Here is an 18,056-nt window from a genome sequence, read left to right as displayed (position 1 = left end):
GTCAGCAGCTTGCTTTGAGCCTCAAGATTCTGCCTGTGTTTCTGGAAAACAGAGGAGTCTCTTATAGCATTAAAAAGAATTTGAAAAAATGGAGACAGGTAAATGACAGCTGGGACACCACAGGTAAAGTCTGAATGCCCTCAAGAATATAATCCCAGGTAGCATACGAATGACAGATCAGACCCTGTTTTCAGGAATCATAGTATGTGTTTGGAATGCACCTTTTTCTTGGGTTAGGGAGGGAATGGTGATCTTCTGGGGATGTCTGCTCTGTAGTCTGAGAGTGAGTTATAGGCCCCCAGGATGTAGTCTCCTCAGAAAGAGATGCCTAATTCCACTCTAAGATTATTGAAAGGTCATGGGAGTAGGAATAAGAACTGAGCCCCCAGTGTGTAGGTGGTCAGTGACAGACTTAGGTCTTTGGTGGGAGAAGGGTGGTACTGAAGCCTAATCGTAGCTTCTGCACCAGGTGCAGAGTCTGCAGAAGCCTGTGACAACCATAACACGCTTGAGGCCTCACAATATGCTGTGGTGGCCACAGCAGATACATTGAAGAGTAAGGTGTGGTCTGAGCCAGGGTGCAAAGACAGAGATTAGAGACCTAGGATAAAACCAGTGCCAGCCTGGTCATTGCCATGCCAATGGGAGGTCCTGGTCTTCACCATACCAGCCCAGGATAGAACACTGTGGGGTGGGACTTGATGCCCGCCCAGTGTTCTCCAGGGAATATTCTGACCCTTTGGACTGTTGTACTTTGCCTGCCTACATAATATCTTAAAAAAGCAAAACTTATTTCTAATGGCTTGCTGGGCCTATGTGTGTGGTAGAGTAGAACATTTTCATGTATTTTGGGAGGATTGACAACCCCTGCAGCAGCCCTTCCCGGCACATTTTACAAATGCACCGTAGAAGCCATAGCTTACCCGAGACTTTTCAGCGATGGCCAAGGCATACATTTCTTCATCTCGAAGTACTTTCAGCCATTCTCTCTCAACCTCTTTATTGAGGGGCAGACCCTTTTCCATCCTGGAGTTGCAAGTGAGGATGAAGTCTTCTTTCTCCCTGACTTCCTTTTGGAGTTCAATGGTCATAGCTTGTTTCATGGACAGCTCAGCAACAAGAGCCATCATTTTTTCAGTAGCATCTTTGATCTTTTTCTGGTAGCCATTCATCTAGAATTAAAAAGCCCAAGGCTTAGCCTATGTATATATTCCATGAAGACTTGAAGAAAATGGCAGGCTTCTGGCTGTCTCTGAAGGTGGGCATTCTTGCCTGAAGGAAGGAGAGTTTAAGTGGGAATTCACAGAGAATAAGAACTGGAGGAGACTTCAGAGATTCAGCCCAACACCCTGGCTGTGAAATAGGACAAGGAGGAGGGAGAAGAAAGAGATCTGTTCATCTAGTTACTGGATTTCCAGGTGGGTAGTATTGAGGGGAATAGTTTAGTGTCTCTATTTTTAAGAGGTGATAAGGACAAAGGAAAGGGTATTCTTGATGTCTAAGTTCTGGCCTAATTTTGCCATGTTATTAGTTTGCCACTTAAGCAGGGGGGAAAATCTGGTAGAACAGAATTGTATTAGTTATTAATACACTTGCTTAAGTAAGGTAATCAGCATCCGTGATGATTTTTAATGGAAACTATCACACTTCAGTGTGTGTGTATTATTGATCGTAATTCCCAGGATGCATCATTATGAGGTCATAGGCAAGCATGAGCTGAACTGGACAGTCTGGCCAGTAATTTGAAAAGAAATGTTCCTAGTTGTGTATGTGTGCTTACCTTTTCATATAAGCTATTTATTATCAAAGAATTGAAAGATAAGACTAGGTGGGAAAATTGATTTTAAAAGACAGAAAAGAAGTAAAAGTGGAATTGGTGGTTCCTGTAAGCTTTCTGGCCCACAGCACGGCCTTTCAGTGTGGCCGAAGGCTGGTGAGGCAGTAAGAGGTGACTCCCGCCACCTGCCAAAACTCAGTGTCCCATTACCCTGTCTTATTACTTCTTCATATCCTTTCACTACTGACATTATAATATAAATGTATTTGGTTATTTGGTTATAGCCTATCATCCTACAAGAACGTACTCTTCATGGGGACAAGGACTGTTTGTTTTATTCATGAGGTTCCCACTGCTTAGAATATAGGAGACAAAATTAAAATTGAATGTTTGTCGAATGAAGGAATGAATCAATTCTTAGTCTCTTTTAATTGTTCATTCCTTTGAACCAAGGTAAATTGAGACACGAATATGAGCGTCCAAAAACTACACCCTACCTCAAAATACTGTCTTCTCTTAATAGAGTATATACTGGTCTGTGTGTACATTTGCTTACAGAAACGTTGCTGCTGGTGATTTACGTGCCTCTGAAAATATAATGACCAATTATTATGTGAAAACTTTGTCTCTTTAAGGGAATAGGGAATATAAATTTCTATAACTTCTATACTGCATTAGTTTTCAGGAAGCATAATTTGAATAAAAATGACAGGCATTCAAAGCTTCAGTGATAAGTCATTATCTCTCTTTTAAATTTTATTAACTAGTCATTGCACACTTGAGTGTGTGTATAACTAACCAACCTCCCTTCTCCATAAATGAAAAAAAAAAAAGGATGGTATTATTCTGGGTTCTCTGAGTCTTTGCTGAGATTTCCTATTTTCTGCTCATTTGGGAAACTTGTAAGAGGAGCCATAAGCTCTCTAAGATAGACAAGAGATGAGATGTGCAACCTTGTTGAACACCCGCAAGGGCCAGCCCACTTCTGCTCGACTATGTGATGCTTGCCACCACTTTAGCTGATATCACACCCATTTCACAGATCAGGAAACTGAGTTTTAAGACCATTTATGTATCTTTCTCAACGTCACTTGGTAGTGTTGGTAAGTCACAGATCTGGGATCTGAATGTCTTTCTGTCTTCCAGCTCTGCCTACTCTGAGGAGATTATTTTAAATGGAGGAGGAAGAAAGCCAGGTAGAGAGCATGGAATGTGGGGAACGGAAAGGGAGATGAATCATGAGGACAGGACTCAGTAATGCTGGAAACTTCTTGGTCATGTGGATTGTGTTGGCAGCTCCCATTTGTGTTTCTCTGGCTTAACAGTTGACTTCTGGAGGGACTCTGCCATCAGCTTTGACAAGCAGGCCTCAGCAAAAACCAGCTTCCCCCAAAGAAAGGCAAATTCATTTTGCAAAATAAAGGAAGGCAACATTTAAAGAAACTTCAGACATGCTAATTCAGGCAACGTTCATGAGCCTAAAGAAGTCTTAACATTTCTTATTTTGTGAGGTAAATTGAGATTTGCACAAGTGCTGTTGGCCTCATCAGTCTATTAGTGGAAGTGTAAAGCCAAATAAAAATGGCCAAGAAGCCTTGAGATTTGCAGTAGTTTAGTGTGCCAGAACTGTTTCTAAAACGGGACTGTTAACTTATTCAACGAACGTTTTTCTAAAGTTTAGCACATGCGAGGCATTGGGGAAACTAAGAATAAGGAACAGTCACTGCCCCCAGGAGCCCACAGTGGGTGACACCATCATTCATGGCGTCTTCTGAACTGTCTCCCCACACTACATGGTGTGGACAATGTGTCCCTTTCCCTTTTGCACTCAGCAGCTCCAGTGACTGTTGCTGACTGACTAAAAACCCTGGACTGTCACAGAGGGATGCTGCAAGGGGCCGGGGGCGCCAAGCAGGGAGCAGACCCTCTGATGCCTGATGGTGCAAAGTCCTGCTGCGTCCGAATCACCAGCCTCCCTCCTGCTGGCTGCTCCTCTTGCTATAGCTTCTAGCAGTCCCTGCCTGACCCTGTAGCTTTGGATCAGAAGCCCTGGTATTTTAAGCTTATGGAATTAGGAAGCCCCACGTTACTGGCCTTTCCTCACTAGTGAGGCTTGGGTGGGGGCTCCACCCCAGGGAGTTGTGTGACTGCTGTTCTCTTTAATGGTCCCCTTCCATTGCTGCCTTCAGGCTACTTCTGGATTCAGGCAGCTCCCATGCAGACCGCTGGATAAATGAGGCCCTCCCTTCACAAGGAACTAGAAAGGACTTAACATGTCTCATGAAATAGGAAAATAATGACTGTCATATTTGAGTAGGTACCCTATTAAGTGAAACTTGTATACTGTCATTGAAAGGTTTAGGATTTCCCACTATAATGAGAATTCATTCAGGGCACAAGACTGAAACTTATCTTGGACAATTCTCCAAGAGTCATCTTTACATTTTAAATTTTAATTCTTTGTCTTTATCTATTCATAAAGGCTAATCTCTCCGGGGCTTCCCCCAATAAATGAAGCAGTCTGTGGAAAATGGAAGGTGATAGAGGAGGAAGGACAGAAGAGAGGAGGCAGGGACTTGGGCAGACCTTCTTGGCTAAGAGCAGTGTGTCCTGCTTGCAGGCCTGCGTTTTGCTGCAGAGCCTGTCCGTGAGCCGGGAGACCTGTTCATAGATGAAATCCTTCTCCAGCAACTTCTCCTCCTTCTTGGCCAGCTGTAGTTCCAGCTACGGTCGAAAAGAATTTCAATAGGAAAAAAAAGTCATGCAAGTCAAAATCTTTCCTAATTAGAGCACTATTTTCCCCCCTTAATGAAGGGGGACTTCCCTAATGAACATTAATGACTCAATGAACTGGACAAAGTCAAGACCTCCCCTCACCCCCTGACCCCCCCACCCCCGAGAGCTGTGGCACTTCTTCCTCCCCATGGCAAAGAATGGCCCTCTCAGCTCTGTCTAGCTTCCACGTTGCCATTCCTCTGATATGCTCCCATCAGGAAGACAAATTAATCCATTCACGATGCCAAAATTGCTCCTATGGGCCGTGAGACAGAGATGGGCATTTTGAAAGCACTCAGGTTTTAACTTTTTTGGCAAGCATCTAAAGTCAAGCTTAGGTTTCGTTACTAGATTGCAATGAAAGGACTATATTAGTGACTAGAATAATGAGGGATGAATCCTCATAACATGAAACTGTACCACAGATATCTGTGACACTGATCAACAGGGGCTAATAGATGCTATTTTAAGAAAGGACATTTACCGCATCCATTTTTTTGATCATTTCTTCTTTGGTCATATCTTTCCCTGGAAGGAAGCGTGTTCTGTTCTCACCCTCAGGATTTATAAACTGTTTCTCCAGGTCTTTTATTCTGTCTGTACACTGTGAAAACTATTAAACAAGAAAGAAACAGTAACTTTGCTCAGTAAATCTTAAAGTCACATAGCCCAAGGTCTTTAGGGTCTTTCCAGGCAAAGGTGGAAGGGAATTCTTAACACCCCATCAGCTGGGACTTGTGGTTAAGCAATGTTTCTACTCACGTGTGGTACAGAGAGGAAGATGCCTGTTAACTGACTCTGCAAAGCAAGGCAGTGACTTCTGGGTCATCAAAAAAAGCTGACTTTACAACCAGTCCTTTTATTGCTTCCCATTTTGTGTTATACTCCCGGGATGCTGTGTGGTTGCAGAGCTCCGACTATACAGACTTGACCTCTTTATTGCATGTTGTTACAGGGGCCAAGGCAGACAGCACAGCATACAGGGTACACAACATACTAGACTCCAGTTTAAAACCCTTTGCTGGCAATAGGCTTAATGGCTTCCCAAAGAAAAGTAAAATTCTTAATTACTAGGTCAACACAGTGTACAGTCTGTGAGGAATAGCCCTAACTATTTGTATCTTTTTTGGTAAACACCCAATGTAATGTGTTCTATATTCAACTATATTTGTTGACTCAATGAGACTTTGGAGGTGGATGAAGAAATACAGAACTTCTCAAGCAGGAGTGGCAGCCGCACTTAGCTGTTTTGTAGGGAGGGATGTAGAACACAGTGAAAACCAAGCCATCACCTTTAGCTTTTCTACTGAAAATCTGTATAATCGCAGGCAAATCATTTATCGTCTCTAAACCTTAGCTTCCTCAACTATCAAATGGGAAAATAAGTCCCAAGCTCCTGGGATTGATCCATTAAACGAGATAATATATTTAGAGTACTTTAAATTTTTAAACTTATTCTCCTCCTCCCGACAAAAAGAATTTCAAATGGTGACGTGAATATTGTTTTTCTTCCTGTCTCTCCGCACTTAATTGCCCTTAATAGGGAGTTAATAACGTATCCATGTATGTGTATTTGTTGTATTTGTTATTAACAACATTTAATGTCTCCTTTTGTTAATTAGGAAATTAGATAAGAAAAGATATATGGTGCTTGCTTATCAAAGTGGCGCCTTGATTGATCTTATTTCCCTGTGGGCCCTTGAGGAAAAACCGTATCCTTTTTCGATATAAAATAGTGCTCTTGTGTCCGAAAACAGTTCACATGACTTCCAGGAGCCCTAAAAACAGGCTATTATTACAAGTAAAATATTGCAGGAAAATGTGACTTATGATAATCCTTGGACGATTAAAAACTTTCAAGCAACCAAAAAAAAGCAAACCTTAAGAGAATTCTGAAAGTGATACAAAAAAGGGGAAGATTGAAAAAAAAAACACAAAACACTGTAGCTATAACAAATAACAGGATATGAGAGAGATCTGGCACTACACGGCAAGGTACAAAAACAGCTTGCTTGAAGCTTGAAATTTCACACGGTGTCCTTCAAAGGGCCCATGTGATTAGTGCTGAGTATACAATTAAATAATTAGGTGCAGTCTGAAGACTAATGCGAAACTTTCTATTCCACTGTTCTTAAGCTTAGAACTAACTCTGGTAGAACACGGAGCTGATGATAACACACAGTCCCTATGCTTCAATTCATATGCAGTCAGAATGATAAATGCTCACACCGGGCAGGGTGTACTATCATTGAATGCATAGTATTTTCCTCTTGGGTAAACTGAATTCATATTTTATACCGGATTACTGGTTTTATATAATAAATGCTAAGTATATATGTATATTTTAAGAAGAACCAATTTTATCTATTTTAATCTATTGAATAGAAGTATTAATTTGCAATTAACACAAGTAAAATGCTTCCATAGTACAGAGTGAATTTTTTCTGTTGTGGATCTTACTGGACTTAAAGTCCTTTTGTTCTGCTGGGCATGTTGATCATGTAGCATGGGCGAAGATGTCCTTGAAAGTGTGTTCTGGGAAAGACCTGGAGAGAGCCGAATTATTCTGTAAAACGGAGTGAGACAAGTGTGGGGTGCCTGGGGCGCAACATGGACAGTAAGGCTGTGGAGGGGAGATGGGGGGTGAAAGATGGAAAGGCAAGCCAGTGAAATGGAACTAGGCTAGGGTGTTGCATGGGGTAGTACACCTGGGGGACTGTTCCCAGTGGTGGCGTGGGAAGGCATACTTGTCTGATACTTCATTTGAAGTTCTTTGCATTTCTTTAATGTACCCCCTCACACTGGTGCCCCAATTCTTCAATAAAGTCAGTTCACAGACACAGGCCTGGCATGAATGGTCTTGTGTAGGTGTAGGCGGAAGTTGGAACCAGTCCCGAGTCTGCACTGAAGTGGCACAGAAGTGGCCCAGGCACTGTGTGTCAGGATGATGAGCGGATCCCCCAAAGGAACCACTAATTGGAAGCAGGAGTCAGAGCTGCAGGAATCCTGGGGAGGCTTTGTGGGAGACCTGGGGGAGGCCTGGGGGATGTTCCAGCCAGTCCATCTAATTCAGGGCTACACTTGTTGAAGAAGTGAATGGGAGAACATATGGCTAAAGAAACAAACACTGGAATCAAAACCTTACCATATTTGTGCAAAATGAAAGATCCTATCGTCTGTATAGCATATTACACGTTGAAATGCCATAAAATATGAAAGTAGAACCATCATTCAGTTCCATAAAGTCCTGTGAATCCCATGACATGATTAAATTAAAAAAAAAATGACCCCAAACTGTGTCTATAGCATGAGCTAATGAAAACCATTTACTTGTAAACCTAGAAAACGACCTAGAAATGGTCCAGATTTCTGATAATTTTAATAGTGATTATATGTTGGGGATAGAATTTTTTTCTTTAAATTTTTTGTATTTTTTTCAAAACTTCATTAACAGAGTATGTCTTAATTTTATAATCAGAAAAAAATCTGACAAACCTGACATTTTATTATTATTTTTAAATTTTTTGGCCACACCCCATGGCATGTGGGATCTTAGTTCCCGGACCAGGGATGGAACCCACACCCCTGCATTGAAAGGTGGAGTCTTAACAGCTGGACCACCAGGGAAGTCCCTAAACCCGACATTTTAGAAAACATGTTATAGGTTAAAATGTATTCCAGCTACACTGAGTCAATGGATAAAAGTTTAGGCCACGAATTGTTTAGTTTAATTTTTTCTTCTGTTTTCATTAAGAAGAAAGTATAATTATTACATGTGAAGAAAATGGCTTTATATTTATGGTTTTATTTATTTACTTGCTGTTTTATGTTTAAATTTTATGACTTTATTCCACTTTTAAAAAGGCCATGTCAGAGGCCAAGTTATTAAATTACAGGGAAACTACAGGGGTTAATAAGGAGTCTAATTATATGCGATTACCCATTAATAAGAAACAACAATCTTGGTTCTAGAATTTCAAAGAGAATCAAAAATAAGAGAGCTAGGGCTTCCCTGGTGGCGCAGTGGTTGAGAGTCCGCCTGCCGATGTAGGGGACACGGGTTCGTGCCCCGGTCTGGGAAGATCCCACGTGCCGCGGAGCGGCTGGGCCCGTGAGCCATGGCCGCTGAGCCTGCGCGTCTGGAGCCTGTGCTCCGCAACGGGAGAGGCCACAACAGTGAGAGGCCCGCGTACCGCAAAAACAAACAAACAAAAAAAGAGAGCTAGATGGTCTGCAGGATCTTTCCAGCAAGCATCAAAAACATAATTATGAATAAAAATAAAAACAAACCAAAAAAAACCCCAATTATGCTGGCCGTAGTGAAAGCCTGGCTTACTGAAGTTTTGAGCTCTGAAGCAGCTGAGTTAGAGCTGAGATTTGGGAAGGTCTAAATTCCAAGAAAGGCAGAAAGTGCTTCATGGGGGATTAAAAGGTAATCTGTAGCTCAGATGCCTGAAGCACAGATTCTACCCTGGAGCAGTGTTCAAAGGCATTTTTAAACAGGACATTTAACTCAAGAGTTCTTGTAGGTACCAGGAGTAGCATGGCTTGATTTACATGTAAGAACTTACATGACCTACAAAGCAACAAAGGAGGAAAAAAAAAAAGAAGACAGCAGCAGATGTTCCCAGGACGTGTGTCGTCAACACTTTTCCCACCTGAATCTGGAGCACTGCTAGATCAGCATCCAGAGCCCTCTTGGCTGGCAGCAATTTCCGGGTCACGTGAATCTGTCTTTGCTTCTCCGCAATCTTCACTTTCAGGAATCGGATCTTCTCTTCCAGGACGTGTATTTCAATTTCTCCATGTAGCTTCATCTTCTCTTGGATATTTATTTTTTCATAAAAAATGCACACTTCCTCTTCCCGCTCTATCAGCTGAACACCACTATGGTCAGATTGAGAGGCAGAGGCTAAGAGGATGTTGAGGCCACCGTTTTACTAGTCACTGTGGTTCTCTCTGGATTTGGGTGCAAAATACACATCAACACTGCGTGATTCCAGGAGACAATAGATATTCACTGTTGGCTTTCTAGTTAAACTCCACATTTTGAATTTTTCTGGGCATGGGAGAGAGAGGGTTGTGTAGAATCTGCACTCTGAGCTGACCATGTCGTTGGCCGGCCACAGTATCTCTGCAAGTCCCAGTGGTCCTCCTGGGGTGGAAAAGAATGTCACTCCCCACGCATGAACGATGTGATCCCAGGGTCTGATTTTCTGCAGACCCTTTTCACGGGCCAGACCTGCCAACCGAGGGCTGGCCAGAAGTACCCAGGCAGGGGGCCAGGGAATGTGTTTCTGGCAGCTATTCTGTTCTATCTAACTTGCCAGGACCATTAGGCTCTTTTAAAGTTAAATATTTCTGATGTACATTTCCCCATAAACAGGCAAATCCCCATGATTATAGCCCTTTGTAATCATGCCAGAGGAAAGACCCCTCCTTGTGAGGAGACTGTGGGGAAGAAACAAAGTAAGAATTTTCTAATTCCAGCCCCAGAACTGACCAGGGCCTGGGAGCACACTGTCTAAATGCTTTGGTTTGTGCCAGGAGCCAAATAAGAGGACTTTTTTTTATTTCCCCAGAGAGAACACCTGCCAGCCCTTTGAAAAAGTGGTGTTCGTCACACCCTGAAGTTCTTCCCCCACACCGTGCGTATCCATTATCCCCAAGTGCATCTTTAATTGCTTCTATCTCTTTCCCTGTCTCTCCTCCCTCAAAACATGGGTGCCCAGGGGTGTATGTGGCTAATCTTAGCTCTGTATTTTGTTTCATTTGCCATTCACTGGCTCATCTCATGAGCTGCTTTATTCTCTTGACAACAGAAGCCAGGTGTGATGCGTTACCACCTTTTAGAACTTTCAGGGCCCAGCACTTAACACAGAACACAGCCTTACACAGAACAGCACACAATCAAGGTTTGAGGAAAAAAAATCTAATACCTGATGTAATTACTACAGGGCTCTACAATCTCACGCACCAGATTTCTCAGAACACAAGCAACTTGGGAAAACTGTTAAGTAGTAATCAATTAATAATATTATTATAGCTGGGAGAAATAATGCTACTCTTGCTGAGAAAATGAACTGGGTGAATGGCTTAATGAATAAACCTGTCGCCCAAGTGAATACAAGATCCAAAGACTTATTTATGTCAATTATACTGAAATAATTTGATGGTATCCTGATCCTGAGTGGTAGCCTGGTAAAGGACTTTGATCCTTAAGCGAGCAACTTGCCAAACCCTACTCTTGGCTGTCTTTCTTACGAGGACAGAGTTTCTTATTTTCAGGGAAAGCACACAGCACACAGCCCCCTCCCCGCCCTGCAAAGGCTGATGAAACCTGAGTGTCAAATGTCCCTCACTATCCCCTGTCAAGTCTAGAGAAAAATGTGCAACATTTCTAAATCGGATCTCTGGGTGCTTTGCTCTCCCATTAGGTTCCTGGTTTTTACCTTTCATTTCGACGCTGAACGGCTTTTTCGTATTTTTTGCGAAGCTGCGCCATCTCCTTTTCAATCACTGTGATCATGTTGTCAAGTCTGTCAGTGTTATTTAACTGGGCTTCCTTCTTCTCTTTCATTTCCTGAAGTTTTGCTACCATTTTGCACACATCGTTTTGCATGCTTTCTCTGATGGTAATGTTGTTGGCATGCTTCAGCATAGAATTTTGTAGCTTTCTTTAAAAATAATGGGAAAATGGGTACGAATATAATTTCCTTTAGTTTCTTTAAAAACAATAAAGACTTCTGAAACACAAGCAGTATCAAGGTAGCTCTTGATTTAGTGTGTCCCTTGAAATGACAATAGTAGTAACGATATTCATCACGTGATACTCTTCAGGAACTTCTGTAATTTCCCAGGTCTCCGATTTGCCCTTATCTGGATTAGGACAGCTTTCCTTTGTGCCCCAAGTGTCTGCTGCCCCGATTTATCAAAGCAAGAGACTTAAGTGATTCATTTAGTGCTCTGTCATCCCCAGGAGACTCTGCTATCTTGAGGGTGGAGGCGGTTATATCTGACAATGTCCACTGGACCTAAGGTAGTGCCTGACTCAATATAGCATCACAATAAATGCTGAATGAATGCATGGCCTCTATAAATGATATTTTACTTTCATGTAGGATGAGAAACTGATTAGGATGTTAGATTTGCCTTTTCATACCAATCCCCTCACACCTCTACTCCCACCCAACCCCCCTCCACTACCCCACACACAAGAGCCCGTTTTGTAATATCTTTATAAAAGGAAACTGGGCAATAGTGGCCACCAGAAAAAGTTCAGGTTGTATAGACTCTGTGGATCAGGGACTAAATACAGGTGAAAGATTCTACCAGATCTTGGCACACGGTAAATAATAAAGTTTAAAAAAACAACCATTGGATTAATTCATTTAATAACAAAAAGTCCTATATAAAGGACTATTTCTATGGGTAAAAAAAGTGAGCCCAGAGAGCTAGCATAGCTTACCCAAGATCACACAGCTAATGAGTGGCAGGGCTGGGGTTTGGGTCTAGAAAGCCCCTTCTCTTAACCACCCCGCCATACTGCCTCACATAAGCTCATTAGATGCTTCACACCTACAATCATGGGATGCTGGTTTATGAACATTTGAGTGTCTTCTAACATTAAACGCAAACTGTCAAATTTGTGCTTTTATTTGTAGATGAGTAAATTAAAATGAAGTGAGCATAGTTACAGAGTATAGTTTTCCATCCACTTAAATATGGCTCCCAAACAGAAGCATAAGGAATCACATTGAGATGCTTGTCAGCTGTAAAGTGGGGTGTGTGAGCAAGGGCTTTTCTAAGTTTTATAAAAGACTTATTTTCTATTTCATCATCCCCCGGGGTATTTTATCACTTAATGACTCCGAAGAGAAACCTTTGAAAGGACAGTAGTTATTAGAACACTTACCTGTCTTGAGTAACTGCACTATTTCTTAAAATTTCCAGTTCATTTAATGACATTTTATGCCTTTCTTTTATTTCATTGACTTTCTGGTGAGCTTTGTGAAGTAGGTTAATAAATTTGTTTCTTTCATTTCGAATAGTGTCATACAGTTTAGCAAACTCTCTGAGTCTGTGAAAATACAAGTGTTTTTGAAATTTGTGAAATAAATAGGTTTTTCTTCCCCCAGCCAACTAGATAAGTCCTCATGTAATTCTTTTACCTCCGATGAATTTCTCGTTTTTGCTTCCTATGTATCCGGATTTCAAGATCCTTTGCTTTGATCTCCCTAGCAATGTTGGCATATTTTTGCTGAAACATAGAAATTAATAGTGAGATCTTAAAAATAGTCTACCACCAACAGCATATGGATACTCCCAGCCTCAACCCATCTCATTACTGTCCATTAAGGACAATTCTATCTTCATCAGCTGGGTCGTGCAGGTCACGGGGAAGAGGAAAGGGGGAGGGGGATGAAAATTGCCTGGCCAGCTGAACTGAATCACATTGGCTAGGACAGAAGGTTAATTAAAGGAGAGAAAGATCGAGAGAGGAGGAAAAGAAAGGAGACTGCCCAGGTTGGTTTGAGGAAAAGTTCGGGAAACTTTTGAAGAGCGGAGGAATGATTGTGGACAGCACAGCCGGGGTGGGTGAGTGAGGAATTTGTGGAAGATGGATGAGAGAAGGGGACTTGGAGTCAGTTTTGATAAATGTTACGAGTTGAAGGCCCTGTGATATTTTGTGAGACTGAAGCCATGCTTTTAAAGTGCTTTTCCATTTGTTTGTAGGGTGGGTGTGTTTTCCTGCACAGTGAAGCGCCATGCTGAGCCTAACCCCACAGGGAGCTGAAAAACAGATGACACATGAATATTTTAAAAGATGGCAGTTATATCTCCAAAGTGCTCAACATATACCAAATGTTAAATGCGCTAGTTACGTTCTTCAAATACAAAGATGCTGGGCCCTTTATCTAGGGTGAGAAACGTATTCAAAGAAGTACAGTATTTTGCTAGTAGAAACCAGAGGAAATAGTTTCTGCTGGCCTTCTCTTAAGGACCGCGAGAGCAAAACCCATGTGGTTATTCAAAAGAAACTAGGCATCAGAGCCAAGATTGACATGGAGCAATTTTATGTTGTTCTCAGTGAGAACGGGAGTCAGGAAGAAACTAATATTATTTAAGTAACTGCGTGTATGAAGAATTAAAGAGATAAAAAATGTAGTGTCATCCCCTCCATCTTGGAGGTAGTAGTAACATTGACTTTTTTCCCCCTTCACCTTTTATCTTAGGGATATGGATGAGAGGTGAAAATAAATAAGATTGACTCTTGTCTTAAGGAAATTATAGTTTATTACAGCCGATCTTTAACAGACTAATTCCCAATGCTAAGAATACTTAAGGAAAACAATATTTTTCCTTTATTGATTTCCATATTTCAAGAGAAATTGATCTTCTTTGAGAGAAATTAGAGAATTGAATTAGCTCATTTAGTAATGAGATTTGGCTGACATAGATTAGTCACACATAGATAACACATGTATCAGTTTTTGAGGTTAATTAAAAAATGGTCTAGTTCATAAAACAGATCCATGTTCCTCGTAGTAAGTATCCCTCTGTCCTCTCCTCTCCTCCTTTTGCTCCTGTTCGTTCTCCCCTCAGGCAGCCTTCTTTCCCCCGTTCCTCCCTGTCCACTGCCTTTCCTTTCTTTACTGAAACGCAACTACCCCATGAACTCTTCTGGGCTTTGCCTCAGCTTCTGGGACCAGGGTCCAAACTGCTCAATAGGGATTAAGTGACCTTCACCACCTGACCTTTCCTGCTCTCTGGTCTCACTGTTTGACACCCTTTTCCCCATTTTCCCATGCCCCAGCCATGCTAAACTTCTTTTAGTTTCTCTCTGTCAAATGTTTTGGGTGGGTGGGTGGGTGGGAAATAAACAGTTAAAGGGCAATTTGAATAGTTTGCTGTGGGTTGTGTGATGTAGATCTTCACCCCAGTTTTCTCTCATCTGTATTTAACCTCATGGCTCACGAATGCTTTGATGTGTGAGTTCTTTCTGGAAAACAAGAAGAAATGCTACCCTGTGTGAATGCTTGCTCAGAATTAGACAAAGCTGCAGTCAGAAAGAGCCAACATCTGGGTCACATGGTAAATTCAGGTATTCTATTTTAGTAACATGTCATATCGTATTCCTTTTTAACAGGGGACTTCTGGACACAATCCTCATGTGGAATAAATGATTCTAATATTAGAGTTTTAGCTAGCATGATAGGAGGGTTGTTTTTGCTATTGGTTTCCTTGTTGGTTTTGTTTGGGGATGTTGCACTGGGTCAGCTCTGGTACTTTGTCAGGAGCCCAGGAAAGTCATGGGGTGAAGCAGTTACTAAGGGTAATTGTCCTAGGATTGGTTTAAATGATGCTGGCTTGATGAACTTGGGAAGGAGAGTGGTCTAATGCTGTGGCTTCTGAGTTGTTCTGGGCAAATCACAATGGACTATGAGATGGTGGTGAATCACAGACACCTGCGCCTGTGCGCCTGTCAGCTGTGTTCCCTGAAGGCATCCACCTTATTCTTACTGAAATTGTCATCTGTTCAAATCCTCTGCTTGTTGTCATTGACCTAGTTCTTTTCCCCTCTAGATTGTTAGTTGTTGCCTGTTGAATCCTTGGAATATTTTTCAGTGCATGATTGGGTTTTGTTTAGGGAAGCTGTATAGTCACTGAACTTGAAGGAGACTTAAAATCATAGTTTTCTGATGAACATTGTATTAAAAGGAGGCTACCCTGGACTCCTGTGGTAATTAGTGGATGGTTACAAAAATGCAGTTACCTGAGCTTTCAGGAAATCCTTGGATTTTTGCTCTTTCTCGTCAATTTTGATTTGAGTCATACGGACAAGGTTGAATACCAGCTCTCGCATGTTTTCTTGCTCCTTTAAAAGCTTGTTTTCTTCAGCAAGTTGCTGTTCTAGTAACTTAGACTCAGCTTCTGATAGGATTTTCTTTTGAAAAAACACAAATATTATAATGCATTATTTGAAAGAATACACTAAGGCCAGCATCTCAGACTACTTTTTAAATTTTCTATGTAGAGATTATTTTGTTAAAACACAAAAAGTAACTCTGCTGCCTTAGCACCAAGTACTTTATCTCATTAAAAAAATGTGCAAACATGATAACATGTTTAACGCAGAACTTTTTCTTACTCAGACTGTATTTTCAAGTAATTTTTTGAAGAGAAATAAAAGCATGGGTTTTTTTGTTTATTTATTTTTTAAAAGCATGTTTTAAAACACTTTGACAGTGGCTTGAATAAGCAAAATTTGAAATTAGACGTGACTGAAATAAAACATTTATTGTTCATTTTTAACCAGTAGGCTTTTTACTTTAAAATCTCATGAATCTGTATAATTTTTGCTGGTTAAAACACATTCTTTTTTTTTTTTCCTCCAAATTTTAATATGGGTTTGGCGTGGACTTTGAGATAAAGAAACAGACCCACATTAAGTAGGATCATATTCTCTTTGATGACTCTCCTATTAATGAGGTTTCATGGAACACAGTTAAAAACACAAGTTTGCTTTAATCATTCTTAGATAGAAGCTTACGTGAAAGTTGATACTAACCTGCTGGGTCAAATTCCTCTTAGCCACTTCAACTTCCTTATGGAGCTCTCGCCTTCTCTCAGTTAATGTAGAATCATCTTTAGGGATAGCTTCAATCTGGAAATCAGAGTTGAAAATAGGTATTTATACCTATTGAAAGAAATCTTCAGTGTCATGTAGTCAACCCTGTCACGACCTTTTGCAAATGGTAGGGAAGTTATGATTCTTACTCTTAAAGGAATTGCCTATTATGCTGAATATTCTTTATAAAGTCACGGTAAACTAAAATATGAAGACTTGTCAAAAATCTATAATTCACCAGCTGCAAATATTCTATTTCTCATTCATTTGGAAATAAAAACTCTTATTAGTAACAGTTGCTAACATTTATAGAGTATGACTATGTGTTAGGCAAAGTTCTAAGTGCTTATATATATGGTCTTATTTAATCCTCACATAACCCCATGAGGTAGGTTATATTATCTCCAATTGTACAGATGAGAATGAGGAACAAAGACATTTAAGCACCTTGCCTCGGTGATGTATGTGCGAACCCAGGCAGTTAGATCCCATGGTCCTAACACTGTATTTTACTGCCTCTCTAACTCATGACTCAGCTCTTTGGAAACATGCATATTCAAATGATATTTATTATACTTATAAAATCTGAATTCATTTATGAAACACTATAGATTTCAAATTAGGAACTATTAATAGGAACTATTAACAGAATAGTTGGAAATATTAATAACAGAATAGTTGGCTACTCTTATGTAGTAGTTTGAGTACCTGGAAAGTTCTTACACAAAAGAAAAACCTCTTAACTTTTTTGTTGATACTTGAAACTCCACCATTGTATTTCAGTTGTACTGGCTTGTGCTTTTGTCCTCTGTTGAAGTACTTTGAAGAGAGGGCAACATCTTATTCTATCAGTCTTTGCTGTCTTATTAGGAATGAGCTTATCAGATTCTTTATGATGGAGAAGAGAGCAGAGAGAAGAGGACACGCAGCAACTGATGGGGAAGGAGTACCATCCAGGGTTACAGGAAGGGTTATCTTGGGGTGCTGAGTGCATACTTGACTCAGAGCAGACTTAGAGTTGGATCTTCACACCAAAAGCAATCTGATGTGGTTCATTTCCTACTGTGACAGCACACACTTCTAAGCACCAGGATTGAATATTGACTAAAATTTGTCCCAGGAAGGGAAGATCATACTCTAGTGATTTGAAGGTCATTAAACAGGATCCCTCTGAAGTTTACGCTACTCTTTTAAAGTAGCTGAAGTGTGTTTTGGATGTCCCACAATCAGGAACCTGTGCATTGGCAGTAGCATCTTTTGTACCCACAGATGCCCAACGACATCCTGCTTTCCATGGCCTCTCCTAGCATGGAGAGCTAGCTGCTGAGAAGCATGCACTGGACTTAGGAAGATGAGACATGGTCTTGTGAAATCCATGTAACAATATATAGAACTTGTGATTCTGATGAGCAGATAATTGCTACAGCAGGTCAGAAAATGGAGAGCTCAACGTAGAATTGAATAATCAGGAAAGATTTCATGGAAAAGTTAAGAAGCCAGCGAGGAAGACTTTGATTTCTCCTTCTGGAAAGTAGAGTTAATTCTTCCTGGACAGATTGGAGTCCAGCAATCATCTTGGTGTCTGACTATTTCTCTGCCATTGGTGTCCAGGAGTGGGCTACTCCAAATGATTTTGCTCCCAAGTGTAGGCAAATCTATACATGTATACTAATGGGGACTAGAGGAGCTTATAAGCTTTCTACAGAAGATATGATGAGAGCACACTCATCAACTACTCTGTCAACTAAAGGCTCCTGACAAATTTTCCTGGATTCAGGTCTCAGACATTCAGGTTTTTTCCAGTGTTTCAAATTACAAACAATACTGCAGTGAATGACACTAATTTTTGAACTCTGGCTAACTGCTTCTCTG

General features: G+C 40.9%; 1 protein-coding gene across 1 annotated transcript in view; it reads right to left on the bottom strand.

Annotated features, from left to right (window-relative positions):
- Nucleotides 1–18,056, bottom strand: part of CCDC146 (coiled-coil domain containing 146) — a gene marked incomplete at both ends in the record, with an annotated part of 109,213 nt that overhangs the window by 628 nt on the left and 90,529 nt on the right. Inside the window, 9 exons of the mRNA XM_082846652.1 lie at nt 924–1,172; nt 4,364–4,501; nt 5,037–5,165; nt 9,211–9,439; nt 11,005–11,229; nt 12,468–12,632; nt 12,724–12,812; nt 15,330–15,500; nt 16,125–16,220. Coding sequence (XP_082702778.1) covers nt 924–1,172; nt 4,364–4,501; nt 5,037–5,165; nt 9,211–9,439; nt 11,005–11,229; nt 12,468–12,632; nt 12,724–12,812; nt 15,330–15,500; nt 16,125–16,220 — 1,491 coding nt within the window. The remainder of the gene's footprint in view (nt 1–923; nt 1,173–4,363; nt 4,502–5,036; nt 5,166–9,210; nt 9,440–11,004; nt 11,230–12,467; nt 12,633–12,723; nt 12,813–15,329; nt 15,501–16,124; nt 16,221–18,056) is intronic.

Source organism: Leucopleurus acutus (genome assembly GCF_964270905.1).
Source record: "Leucopleurus acutus genome assembly, chromosome: 9".
Lineage (NCBI taxonomy): Eukaryota > Metazoa > Chordata > Mammalia > Artiodactyla > Delphinidae > Leucopleurus > Leucopleurus acutus.
Note: the sequence above shows the minus strand (reverse complement) of the source record. Positions and strands in the feature narration are given on the sequence as shown.